Raw genomic sequence first — 14,710 nt, forward strand, 5'->3', positions numbered from 1 at the left:
TCCGGCAGCCCCCTTTGAAATTAATGGAACAGTATTCGTTGTCTGTCCAGCTGTTCCATTCAAAACTGGGGTGCGAAGCAAATCATTTCTTGTGGTCAGTGGCGGTCTAATCACTGGATGGGGGTTAATTTCTCTGTTTAAATAGTTGGTTGCAAAAACAACATTAAACTGTAAAAGGTCTGATCTATATTTTATGATGTTTAGCTTGTTGCAAATTTCAGAGATGTTTGCTGTTGAAATTGGTGAAAGAAATAACACAACTATTCTGAGAACTAGAACACGGGAGAAGACTCTGTACGCAGAGAGAATCTTTTTCTATGGGCTTTTTGTTCTAGTTTTTGAGTAGTATTCGGATACTCTTTTTTTTGCTAGGACCAGGTGCTCTGCTGGGTATTTACAGCACTTGGCACCTACACAGAGAATATCCTGTGACAGCACAAGTTTTGGCTTCAGTTGGAACTATATGAAACTAATTGATATTCCTAACACAGTGCGCTGTGGACAGTACTGTCCTTGGGAATGGAGACAGTCTGAAATGTTTTATTTCTGCATGAATGAGCAGCAAAGGTTGTATTGGGGCTGATGTTGCTGTATTAATATGTGCAAATGATAAGTCCCAACCATTATAGGTTACAACAAGCTCTGGGTGTTCCGGTTTATTCCTAGATGGGCTCTTGTGAATGAAAGCAATCTTTGTAATGGGACGCACAAAAACATTTTCTCTAGTACAGTCAGTCTGTTATTTAGATACCTGCTAATAACCTAGTTATTATATGACTGCATGTTCTAGTTGAATGTTCAATACCATATTTTGTGTAGTGGAAGGGATATTCCTACCTTTCTGCTAATCCGCACCTCTAGGCCATTCCTGGCTGTTTCTGCTGGATTGCTGCTCAATGTCAGAGCGGTACTAACTAAATAGATTGATGGATCATGCCGGGAGCAGTGTGCTGGCTTCTGTACCTCTTGCCTGAGCGTTCATGCTCCCAGTGCTCCTGCATACATAACTGGCAGAATAGGATATCACATTGTTCATTTCATGGGCAATATGTTTTATTCAGTGTGCTTACGCTAGAGTGCATAGTGTTATTTGTTTACATATAGTAATAAGTGCCTTAAAGGGATTTTCCTCTCAACATAAACACAGTTAAGTCGAACATTTTTGCAGATATATAAGCAAGTTAACCTATTGCAAAATTTGAAATTTTTTTCTCTAACCCTCTTAGTGGTGACAGTCTTTTGTCTTATTTGTTTGCCAATGGATACGACCATGAATGCAGGAACATGGTCTATCACGTCTAAGGCCGGGTTCACATCTGCACTCCGGCCTCCATTATGCAGGTTTCCGTTTCCTGCTGAAACTGGACAGACAACAGAAACCTGCATTCATTTTTCAAACCCATTCATTTGAATGAGTTTGCAAAGTGTCCGGCCGTGAGTGCCTGTGAGCGTTTTGTGCTCTCCGCGGCGAAACCGTTTTTGTTTTCTTGTTTTTTTTTAACCGGACACAGTCGGACATGCAGGACTTTGTATCCGGTTTAAAAAAAAAAAAACTGTTTCGACGCAGAGAGCACAAAACACTCCCCGGCGCTCACGGCCAGACACTGTCTGTCGGGTTTCTGTCTTCTGTCTGCAGAAGACGGAAACCCGACAGACGGAGATCGGGCGCAGATGTGAACGATCCCTCAGTAGTACAGTTATTTCCTTATCTATAGCAGGTTATTGGACAGGGACAGTGTGTGCGTGATGAGATAACTTGGCCACAATAAGGAACTCATCAATCACTTTCTGACAGATGTGAAACAATATGATGTTCTTGCATTCATGGCTGTATCCATTGGCAATTGACTAAGACAATACTGTAGCCACAACTTTCAAATACTGCAAATTTTTTTTAATTATTTAGGTTTTCAAAAATGTTAAATTTTTAATTGTCTACAAATTTAAACATAGAAAAAACCCTTTAGGCTGTGGCCCCACGTTGTGAAACCATGGCGTTTAACGGTACTTGCAAACTCGAGGGGTTCTGGCTAATACCATTCACACATTGCAGAAAAATATCTAAAGTGGACATGCTTAGATTTAAAAAAAAAAAAAAAAAAAATTGCGTTTTTGTAAATCGCTGCATGTCAGTTATACTTACTGAAACGTTGGTGGTTTCCCTATAGGTATAGTAGAAGCATAAAGTCTGCAGAGGAAAACCCTGTAGACTTTCTGTGAAAACCGCTGTGGAAAGAAAGCCACTGCAGTATTTTTGGCTGTGGCCTGCTACATGGGGCCTTAGGCAGGTCATTCCCATCAGATATACTTCAGCTGATCCTGGTTTGACTGATTAATGCAGAGACCAACAATCTTCTGAAACTACAGCTCCCAGCATGAATGCTTGCTCTTCTGTTCTTGGAACTTCCATGAAGGTGAATAGAGCATGCTGGGAGTTGTAATCTCACAGCAGCCTGGCTTGATGTGCATGGGAGCCAAGTCTTCCCTGATGGGAAATGCCAAGGACCATAAACACAGGACTGCGCTTCACCCATTAGATTAACGTTAGCTTCATAAAACCTTTATTAAGGTTCATAACACAACACAACGTGTTTTGAGTCCACTGACCCTTTCCCAAGCGCTCAAGAACTTCTGTTGTAGGCAGAAGGACCTGAAACGCGTTGTGAACCTTAATAAAGTTTTATTAAACTACTTTTAATCTAATGGGTGAAGCGTAGTCCTGTGTTTATGGTCCTTGGCATTTATCTACACACCATCGGTGATTGGGTACTGCAGCTCTGATCTCACCCAGGGAGGAACCCCCTGTTCAACGGTTCCAGAGCCCAAACGGTTGTTGTGAGCTACACAACCTGACCAGGTGAGAGCGATTGCTATTTGGGATTGTTCTACACTATTTCTACCTACTACACTATATACAGCACGGTGCTGTCTGATGGGAAAGTCAGAGACTTGAGAATCAGGCAGTTGGACTTGCCCTTATTGTATAAGGGGCTGTGCACCTGTGAGTCCATCTCATCTCCAGGACAGATTTCTGTCTTCTGGATGTGATTAATGAGTGACAGTAAGTGGAAAATTAATGAGAAATTTGAGACAAACCGTATATTGGAAATTAGGTAACTTTATTATACCAGGAATTAGGCCTGCACGAAAATGTTTAATCGGTGTTATCTTGCTCACATCGATTGTTGCACTTATTTTGCATCCATGCCATCCTGTCTTGAATTGGCTGAAGAATGTCACTTACTGTACAATATCCAATCAGTATTGCATACTGATATATATACATAGGGCATACTCTGTTCTAGTAAAGTATAATAAGATATAGCTTGTTGTATCTATCTGTTTTACTCATTGAAATGAAAGTACATTTATTAAAGAATGGCACATTACATTCAATGGTTTTTCAATCACATTATTATATCTCTTTTTTATCTGTTAATTTTTTTTTATTGTGAGTTCATGTCTACCACAAAGTTTGATCAGCAAATACCTTTTACCGGCATATATGTCAGTTTAATTTCTAATGTATTTGGCCTCTGTGTCTCTAGGTCAACCATTATCAAGTGCGCTGGAGAATACATTATTCTATCCTCCTCCAAGAATAACTTTGAAGTTAAAAATGCCAAAATCCGCACTAGGAAACTGTAAAAACAGTTCAGTGAAAACTGGAAAACGGTCAGGCCTTCTTGATAAGAACAATACTTCCCATCATGGCCGTGGCATAGATCTAAACACTACTACACACTACTCCAATTTTGCCTGTGAACAAATAAGGAATGGATTACTAGAAAGTAGTAATCCCTGCCTTGAGAATCAGGAACCAATGACACAGCAAACTTCACGATATAGGAGCTCAGGTAAACCAATGTCTCTACAAGCTGTAATTCATGGACACTCATCCAATGGAAGTGGGAAAGTTCAGCACGAGCATCTCAAGTCAAGCAAGTCGAATGGAATTCTACGTTCTAGTGCAGACAGAATCCAAAGGGAGAGCTTAAGCCACACTTCTCATGACCAGGAATCTTTAATCACAACTCTGTCCAGCCCAGGGAACCTTAGGAAGTCCACCATTGAACATTATAGCCGATCATTCAAAGAAACCACAAATAGCTTGGCACGGACCGCAGAAGACCTGCGAAGCTGCGAAAAACCTCAAAAACGACAGTCAGCAAAAGAGCGCTTGTGGAACAAACAGACTATTGAATGCCAGTCTTCTGGGACTCCGTATCAGGACAACGATGGCTATTGTCCAGACCTAGAATTAAGTGACTCAGAGGCTGAGAGTGATGAAAATAAGGACCACATGCGACTGAGGAGAGGCAGCTCAAGTCGCGAAAGCCCCAATAGAGACTCTAATAGAAACAGTCGGAACAGAAGCAAAAAAAGTATGATCCCACACAGTTCAGGCCAGAGGTGATGACTCTTGACTTCCCGTATCCACTTATTTAATGCTTGTGCGTATTAAGATACCAAAAAGAGAGATGCCAGAAGATCAGTGATACAGAGGAAAGATTTAGTTTTTGTGGAAAGGCCGGATGTGATGTCATTGAGCATGCACAAGCTGGAGCGCTACTTTTGATAAAGTAGAGGCTGGAATTATATGCACAATTATGTTTTTTTTAATGTTTGTAACACCAAAATGTTCTTAAATAATATACAATACAAGCTCTTTGTTTAATTTATGTGGAGGCAGAAGTCTGTACCATAGTTTAATATGCTTTTAATATGCTCTTTGCTATAAAGTGAAGGTATTACTCAGTGTAAATACTTTATTTTTAATGTGCGTTTTAATGGCCATGTACAGGTATTGCTTGTCGTCCAATGCATTTGATGTAAATATTTTAACTGTATAACTACCAGATGCCAATGTGTGAATATTGTTTACAAAGAGAAATGGTAGATTTACATTATTTATCATCTGGTTTCATTCACACTGAAAATATAAGCTGAGCTTGGGGCATATGCATGAAGAATCATCCACTTGATCTGCAGAATTCATCCATGGCAGCTTAGAAAGGTAGCACTTGGAATTCACAATGAAACACTCTGACCACGCACCCTCCACCTCCTCTGATACACTAACAACTGGTCTTTCTATGCAGTTACAATACATAAGATGTGTGAACTGTGTGTTTTTTTCCTTTCACTGTATTGTTAGCAACTAAACTTTCCAAAGCAAAATTAACTTTAAAACGGTAAAAATTTGTATTTTTACACATGTGCTATGCTGATTAGTAATAGGCTTTAGGCCATGGCAACATGCTGCAAGTTTGCACCAGGATGTCCATAGCAGACGTTTAGCTGCCTACACTCTGGGGCCAAAAAGCATCCGAAATGGTCTGGTTTGTGCTGCAGTCTTTACAGGCTGTTTCCCATGCAACTAGTCTAGATTTCACCACTTGTATTGCAAAGGTTGAAATCTGCGCTCATATAGCAATAATTGATATGCTGTATGTTTAAAACCCATAGAGCAAGACACTTTGTGCTGTGGGGGGGTTTTTCAGCAGTGGATGGGATTTGTTAGAATCCTATGCACTACACTTTGCAATTCTGCTGAGCCAAACCTACTGTAAACTTGGAGCATGTGGCCTTAGCTTAAGGCTGGGGCCCCATGGGAAAAATCACGGTGTTTTGCAGTAACCGCAAAGTGGATGGAATTCATGCAAATCCCACGCCCACTCTGCGTTTAAAACCGCAGCACGGACACGCTGCGATTTCCAAAACCGGCACAGTTTTGGAAATCACAGCATGTCAATTATACGTACGGAAACGCCAGAGGCTTTCCCGTAGATATGATTGCAACAGAAAGTCCGCGGAGGAACTTTCTATTCAAAGCACTGCGGGAAGAACAGTGATGCGTTCCCATGGTTTTTCCCACAATGCTTTATCGCTGCATATCGTCCCATGAGCCCTTAGCCTAAAGGGGTTTTCTGAACCACAGTACTCTTGAGAACATGGACATCTGAATCCCTTGTGTGAGTGGAATAGTAATGTGCTTGCATGACCACTACTCCCTTTGCTTCAATGGGGTTGACAGAGATGCCTAACTAAAGCGCTTCCCCAGTCACATAAGAGTGAATTGAGAGGTGGAGTGCTACATATTGTAAGCATATAGGCATAATTTATTTGTTCATTACACACACACACACGAACAAATCTATGTCAGCATTTTTTATATACAGTACTGCTGCTTTTCAATGCCTTCTACTATTGTGGGGCACGTTTCAGTCTTGCATAAGAATTACACAAGTGTTCCTTCCCTTTCCAAACACTGCTAACGTCATCGTTTCTTCATGATGCTGAGGCTCAGCAACTTATGTGTGGTGATCTGTCACACATGCCATTTTCAGTCTGATTTTTTTGAGTGTTTAAAGGGATGCTTACAGGGTTTTTGTTTTTTTTTAAAACAAAAGAATGACTTGACTGAATGATATTATAATGAAATATCAAATTTCCTTTGTTAGGAAGAAAGATCACACTCAGCATAAAAAATTATTGTACTCTTTCCAATGCTTCAGTTAGAGAAAATCATATGTCCATGTGTTTTATGGAAATACATAGTGGTATATTGCCACATACGCATTAGAATTACCAACCTACAACAGAGGTTTCATACATTTATATATGCACCATATTAAGGGGAAAAGCAAGATAAAAGTTTGGTGTAAATTGCATCCTCTTCAACATGGGGGAAATCATTTCAATTTTGAAACAAATTTCATGTATGATGGGGGAAGTGTGTTTTTTTTTTTTTTTTATAACCTGCTGCCACAGCAAGACTAATTTTGCAACTTCCTATGTTTTTTAAAAGGTTTTTTGGGATTTTTTCATAAGCTTTCTATTTGCACTTTTGCTTTGTGGACCAGAGCAGCCTTTTAGGTTCTCATTTTAAAAGTTCATCATTTTGAATATTAAAACCATTGCGGGCCCCACAAATGCTATAGAAGACAACCCTACAAATATATATTGGATCAGGCAAATGTTCACTTTTAACACTTATCTACTGAATATGGTATGTGATTTTTACTACCATCCATTAGTGTAAACTATTTAAGATTGCAACCTGTAACTTTTAAAAGATCGGATCTTAAAGAAGTTGTTCCTTAAAGTGTGTTAGAACCTTCTAACCCCATAGACATTGAACAAAGTGTGAGGGCAAGTTTTGACCACAGCTCATTTTAGATACTTCCTCACTGCAGCAATGGAATAAGGAGGAATTGAGGTCTTTGGATACCCGCATTAGTGATCATGAGGGGTGGGGGTTCTAGGATAACTGCTTAAAGAGGACCTTTCACCACTTTTGGGCACATGCAGTGTTATATACTGCTGGAAAGCTGACAGTGCGCTGAGTTCAGCGCACTGTCGGCTTTCCCGATCTGTGCCCGGTGTAAAGAGCTTACGGTGCCGGTACCGTAGTGCTCTATGGTCAGAAGGGCGTTTCTGACCATTAGCCAGAGACGTCCTTCTGCCTCGCTGCGTCAATCGCGCTGTGCTGTGGAGCCGGGAGGAACTCCCCCCTCCCTCTCCTGATAATGCTGGTCTATGGACGAGCTGTGTGAGCAGAGGGAGGGGGCGTTCCTCCCGGCTCCACAGCACAGCGCGATTGGCGCCGCGAGGCAGAAGGACGTCTCTGGCTAATGGTCAGGAACGCCCTTCTGACCATAGAGCACTACGGTACCGGCACCGTAAGCTCTTTACACCGGGCACAGATCGGGAAAGCCGACAGTGCGCTGAACTCAGCGCACTGTCGGCTTTCTGGCAGTATATAACACTGCATGTGCCCAAAAGTGGTGAAAGGTCCTCTTTAAATACACTTAGACTGGCTTCCCACAAATGGGCAGTTTTATTAAAATGTCTAAAAGAAAAAGTGTCCCAGATGCCAATAGCAAGCAATTGCTGCACATTATTTATCTTCTGGAGCAGAATGCAAAATGAAGGCTGAACTTTGACTTGTTGCTATGGGTAACTAAGGGCATGCTTGGATTGCACTGTGTACAGGACTAAGGCCCCACATTGCGGAAACGCTGCTTTTTTTGTTGCAGATTTTGCTGCGGTGTTTTGAGCCAAAACCCGAAGTAGATTGAGCAGAAGGAAGAAGTATAAGAACTTCCTATATATTTCCCATTTCTTTTGTAGCCATTCTTGGTTTTGGCTCAATAAACCACAGCAAAATCTGCAACAAAAAAAGCTGCGTTTCTGCAACATGAGGCCTCAGCCTAAAGGAGGTTTTTTACGGCAGCATGAGACCCTCTTTAACCATTTCACAAATGCAGTAGGTCTTGGCTTGATGTACTAGAATAACTAGAGCATATATCTTATCTAATGAAGACCTATATGTAGCTTCCAAATCATGTCAGAATGGCAACACTAGGGTTATATGTTACAAGTCAAGAAGCAGGATCAAAGGTTTTACTTCCTTGTTTTGTTCTGTGTTGTGTTTTTGCAGATTTTCTAAGTATAGCACTTTGATGGAAAATTGCTTCAAGGGGTTTTCTCGCAAAAATAACCTTGTATTTTAAACTTGTAGGCAATTTAAAAGTTTGAATTAACTCTTAAAGAGTTTCTCTTCTCTTTCTTAGTGGTGACAGTGTTTTGTCTTTCCATGGTTTGCCTATTATCAGACCCAGCCTTGATTTAATTTATATTTGAAAAAAAATGTGGTTGTTTATTGGAAAACCCCTTTAAATGTTTAGAAATCTAATGCCACCAGTCACATTTTCTCAAGGTATGTGGGAAGTATATATTTTTTTAAAAGTGTAACTAAACTGTAAGACAACCTTTTGATTTTCTAGCAATCTTTGTTTCAATTATAAATTCTGCAATACACTGTATTGTCTGGACTATAAGAATCACTCCCCCCCCCCCCCCCCCCAAATTTGGGAGGAAAATGGGGGCGCATCTTACAGTCCGAATGTGGAATATAAGGGGGGGTGGAGGAGCAGGATCGTAGCATTGCCATGCTCCTGCTGCCACTGGTTCCCTGCAGTGACAGGAGTGTGGAGATGCTGCAGGCCTCGGAACTTGTCCTGGCAGCTAAAACCCTCCCCAGCATCCACCGTGCTATTACAGCGGGTTTGTAAAGATAATGGTAGCTGCACTGCATCGCCATAGCAACTGGGTCTCCGCTGTAACGTACAGCGGAGATGCCGGAGCTAATGCCTGCAGTCAGTGTCTTCTCTGTTCATGGGCATTAAAACGTCAAAGACCCCCCCCAAAGTTTAAAAATATCCCCCGGGGTCGGTCCCCACCAGTCCCATACCTTTAAAGTTGCAGGCCGGCTCCTGCGCAGCGAAGTCACAGGAGCCAACCTGTTACTATGACAGCCGGGAGTGCACTGAAGGCTAATGTATAGATTCTCCCATAGACTGCAATACGCTTGTATTTCAGTCTATAGGACTTGCAATCAAATGATTGCAGGTTCAAGCCCCCTTGGGGGATAATAAAATAAAGAAAAAAAAAAAGTTTAAAAAAATATATAAAATAAAATTCTAAATTGCTTCCTTTCCCTAGAATACATATAAAAGTAGAAAATTACTGTGAAACACATTAGGTATCCCTGTGTCCGAAAATGCCCAGTCTACTAATATTTTTCCTGTATGGTGAACATCAAATTCAAAAGTGCCAAACTGCCAGGTTTTTTTCACAGTTTTTGATTTAAATAAAAGGTGATCTAAGGGCTCATTCACACTACGGATACGCTAACTAATTCTGAACATTAAAACACGTTCACTCGGCTCATTCCGAGCTGTACACGCGAGCGCTTCCCATTCACTTCAAAGGGAGCGCTCGTAGAGAAAAAAAAGCAGCCCATTCATTTCAATGGGGAGCACTCGTATGCTGGCTCCCGTTGAAATGAATGGGATCTGCTTTATACGCGCTGATTCTGAACGTGTTTTAACGTTCAGAATCAGTCAGCGTATCCGTGGTGTGAATGGGCCCTAAGCAATAGACATTTCCCAAAATGGTAGAACTAAAAAGTACACCTGACCCTGCAAAAAAAAAATGAAAACGCTCTATGCATCCCCGTATAGCTTCAGGGTCACCTGCCAATGTGGCCTTGCAGCTGTTGCAAAACTACAACTCAATATCAAATATTTTAATATTTATTGCTTCAAATTATTTTCCTCCTCTAAAGTCTAGGTGCATCTTGTAGTCCAGTGCGTCTTATAGTCCGAATGTTACTGTGTTATAGAGTGCAGGGCTGTGTAAAATGTAGAAATGGGGGGGGGGGGGGTCGGTCACGTCAAACAGTTCTTTCTAACATTCTAAAACAAACTCAAATACTGTCAGAAAATTAAGTTGCCTGAAAGTTTAGTTATGCTTTAGGTTTTATTAGTGTATGCCCAAAGTGTGAAAATTGGTCTCAAAATGTTTACTTTTCTAAAGCGTTAGATATGACATAAGTGAGCATTGGTGGTTCAGCTGACAATCCATGAATCCATAACTTGTAATTCCTGTGTTTAGAGTATGTAGACATGTTCGCTGGTACTCTGACTGATCAGTATGAAGTGCCAATTTATGTTAGAAATATGGCTCTGCCAAACATGTTGGTGCTAAATAGGCAATGAGAAAATGTAAAATTCACACCTACAATGACTCAATACAGTCGATACTTATGTTTTTTTTTGTTTTTTTTTGTAATATGTGATGGTACAACCCAAAATTTAGATCTTCCAACAGTATTGTTTTGGTGCTAAGATATGCGGTCTCTCGATAATGATGAAATGAATTTAAGTGATATCGTTTACTCATCTGCAGATCTCTTTGCCCCCTGTACATTTGTACATCATGAAAGTTCCTTTTTTAACTTTTTTAAACATATATATAAATATGTATATATTCAATTTTCAAAAACGGACTGAACCTTTTCTGTCCCTGATGTTTTACAAGTACTTTTTCATTAAATTATGTATTTGCCAACCTGATTTGGTCTGATTTCTTTAAGCTACTATATGACTTGTACTGTATGTGTTGTTGTTTTTTTATTATTATTATTGTTTATATAGCACCATTAATTCCATGGTGCTTTACATTTGGGGGTTTACATACAATACACAAAATACACAGGTAGATATAATACTAACAATGACCGACTGGCACATTGGGGAAGAGGGCCCTGCCCGCAAGGGCTTACAATCTATGAGGGAAGGGGTGTAGAGACAGAAGGAGAGGGGGAGACTGTACAGATGGCGGTGCGGTGATAGTGTTATTGGAGGTTGTAGGCCTTCCTGAATAGGTGAATCTTGAGGGCCTTTTTGAAGCCTGTGATTGTGGTGGTCAGTCTTATGTGTCGTGGTAAGGAGTTCCAGAGTATGGGAGATACACGGGAGAAATCTTGGAGACGGTTGTCTGAGGAGCGGATGAGAGCGGAGTAGGAGGTCTTTGGAGGATCTGAGGTTACGTGTGGGCAGGTAGCGGGAGATTAGTTCAGAGATATATGGAGGGGGCAGGTTGTGGATGGCTTTGTATGTTAACGTTAGTAGCTTGAACTCAATTCGCTGGGCTATAGGAAGCCAGTGGAGGGACTAGCAGAGGAGAGCAGCCGATGAAGATCGGGGGGTGAGGTGAATTAAACGAGCAGCACAGTTTAAGGTGGACTGTAGGGGGGCGAGGGTGTTTGCTAGGAGTCCATGGAGAAGGGTGTTGCAGTAGTCTAAGCGGGTGATTATGAGGGCCTGGACGAGCATTTTAGTGGTTTCAGAGGTGAGGAAGGAGCAGATTCGATGGATGTTCTTTAGTTGGTGGTGGCAGGAGGTGTTGAGGGTTTGAACGTGTGACTCGAAGGATAGGTCGGAGTCCAGGATTACCCCAAGGCATCGGGCCCATGGGACAGGGGTAATTGTGGTTCCATTAACTTTGATAGATGGGTCAGGTGGAGGGGCCATACGGGGTGGGGTGAAGATGATGAATTCCGTTTTCTCCATGTTGAGTTTGAGAAAGCTGGAGGAGAGGAAGGAGGCTACAGCCGCTAAACAATCTGGAACTCTGGCCAGCAGGGAGGTGATGTCTGGTCCAGAGATGTAGATTTATTTGGGTGTCATGTTTTCAGTGCACTATGGTTAAAGGCATTCTTGCCTCACAATTTAGTCTTGAATTTTTTTTTCTATGTGCCACATATGGCAGTGGATATATACACTCACCGGCCACTCTATTAGGTACACCTGTCCAACTGCTCGTTAACACTTAATTTCTAATCAGCCAATCACATGGCGGCAACTCAGTGCATTTAGGCATGTAGACATGGTCAAGACAATCTCCTGCAGTTCAAACCGAGCATCAGTATGGGGAAGAAAGGTGATTTGAGTGCCTTTGAACGTGGCATGGTTGTTGGTGCCAGAAGGGCTGGTCTGAGTATTTCAGAAACTGCTGATCTACTGGGATTTTCACGCACAACCATCTCTAGGGTTTACAGAGAATGGTCCGAAAAAGAAAAAACATCCAGTGAGCGGCAGTTCTGTGGACGGAAATGCGTTGTTGATGCCAGAGGTCAGAGGAGAATGGCCAGACTGGTTTGAGCTGATAGAAAGGCTACAGTGACTCAAATAGCCACCCGTTACAACCAAGGTAGCCAGAAGAGCATCTCTGAACGCACAGTACGTCGAACTTTGAGGCAGATGGGCTACAGCAGCAGAAGACCACACCGGGTGCCACTCCTTTCAGCTAAGAACAGGAAACTGAGGCTACAATTTGCACAAGCTCATCGAAATTGGACAATTGAAGATTGGAAAAACGTTGCCTGGTCTGATGAGTCTCGATTTCTGCTGCGACATTCGGATGGTAGGGTCAGAATTTGGCGTCAACAACATGAAAGCATGGATCCATCCTGCCTTGTATCAACGGTTCAGGCTGGTGGTGGTGGTGTCATGGTGTGGGGAATATTTTCTTGGCACTCTTTGGGCCCCTTGGTACCAATTGAGCATCGTTGCAACGCCAAAGCCTACCTGAGTATTGTTGCTGACCATGTCCATCCCTTTATGACCACAATGTACCCAACATCTGATGGCTACTTTCAGCAGGATAATGCGCCATGTCATAAAGCTGGAATCATCTCAGACTGGTTTCTTGAACATGACAATGAGTTCACTGTACTCCAATGGCCTCCACAGTCACCAGATCTCAATCCAATAGAGCATCTTTGGGATGTGGTGGAACGGGAGATTCGCATCATGGATGTGCAGCCGACAAATCTGCGGCAACTGTGTGATGCCATCATGTCAATATGGACCAAAATCTCTGAGGAATGCTTCCAGCACCTTGTTGAATCTATGCCACGAAGAATTGAGGCAGTTCTGAAGGCAAAAGGGGGTCCAACCCGTTACTAGCATGATGTACCTAATAAAGTGGCCGGTGAGTGTATATCAACAACATTTTATCAGAATGATTTAATTGCCTTATTGCAAATTCATGAAGATGCAAGAAACATCTTTGGTTTAACCTGCTGTCACAGTACCGTATTTTCCGGACTATAAGGCGCACATAAAAACCTACGATTTCCTCAGAAATCGTAAGTGCGGCTTATAGTCCGGTGCGCCTTATATATGGATGGAAGCGGCGGCAAAGTCTGCGTGCCGCTTCCATACATACATAAAAGGCACCGTAAGGGTGCATTCACACTACTGAACGCCGGCGTGTATCACAGCCGTACACGCCGGCGTTACAGCAGGGCTGCCGGACACTTCCTATTCATTTCTATGGGAGCCGGCATGCGAGCGCTCCCCATAGAAATGAATGGACAGACACTTCCCATTCATTTCTATGGGAGCCGGCATGCGAGCGCTCCCCATAGAAATGAATGGAAAAAAGCAGTCCATTCATTTCTATGGGGAGCGCTCGCATGCCGGCTCCCATAGAAATGAATGGGAAGTGTCCGGCAGCCCTGCTGTCACGCCGGCCTGAAACAGAACGTGAAACTTACCGAGCGGTGCAGGGTGGGCATTCAGGCCTCCTCTTCCTCCGATGTCCTGACCACTTCCTCCGGCGCTCGCGAACTAATGGCCTGGGCGCATGCGCAATATCATAATGCTTCTACTACTGCACATGCGCCCAGGCCATTCTCAGTTAGCGAGCGGCGGAGGAGGAGGACGGAACATCGGAGGAAGAGGAGGCCTGAATGCCTGCCCACCCTGCACCGCTCGGTAAGTAAGGGGGGGGGGGGGGTAGTTTAATCTAACTTTTACGGTTGGGCTCTATCAGCATGATTTTGCTGATAGAGCCCCTCCTCGCCTGCCGAGCGCTTCCAATAGAAGCGGCTGGCACGCGGGGGGTTAAGCGGCCGCTGGCAAAGTCTGCCTGCCGCCGCTTTCAATAACATATAATGCGCACCGGACTGCGGCTTATAGTCCGGTGCGCCTTATATATGAACCGAGACGGACTATAAGGCACTCATGGGCAATGCGGCTTATAGTCCAGTGCGCCTTATAGTCCGTAAAATACGGTATTCGTTTTTTTTTTGTTTGTTTTTTCTCCCCTTTTTAGGTCTTCAGGTGTGTCTGGTCCTGACACACCTACGCCCCCTAGTGAGCTCCACTCTGGACCCCCTCCAGTTTGCCTATCGGCCAGGCATTGGGGTGGATGACTCCATCATCCACCTTCTTCATAGAGCTCTCTCTCACCTAGAGAAACCCGGGAACACTGTGAGAATAATGTTCTTTGACTTCTCCAGTGCTTTCAACACCATTCAGCCAGGGCTACTGAGGGAGAAGCTGAACCT

At 42.8% G+C, this 14,710-nt stretch overlaps 1 protein-coding gene across 1 annotated transcript in view; it reads left to right on the forward strand.

Moving 5' to 3' along the window:
• Positions 1-5,180, forward strand: part of JADE3 (jade family PHD finger 3) — a 46,392-nt gene extending 41,212 nt beyond the window's left edge. The window contains exon 11 of the mRNA XM_075265238.1: positions 3,549-5,180. Coding sequence (XP_075121339.1) covers positions 3,549-4,417 — 869 coding nt within the window. The 3' untranslated portion in view covers positions 4,418-5,180. The remainder of the gene's footprint in view (positions 1-3,548) is intronic.
• The last annotated feature ends 9,530 nt before the right edge of the window (positions 5,181-14,710 follow it).

This window comes from Leptodactylus fuscus, chromosome 2 (assembly GCF_031893055.1).
Source record: "Leptodactylus fuscus isolate aLepFus1 chromosome 2, aLepFus1.hap2, whole genome shotgun sequence".
NCBI classification, from domain to species: Eukaryota; Metazoa; Chordata; class Amphibia; order Anura; family Leptodactylidae; genus Leptodactylus; species Leptodactylus fuscus.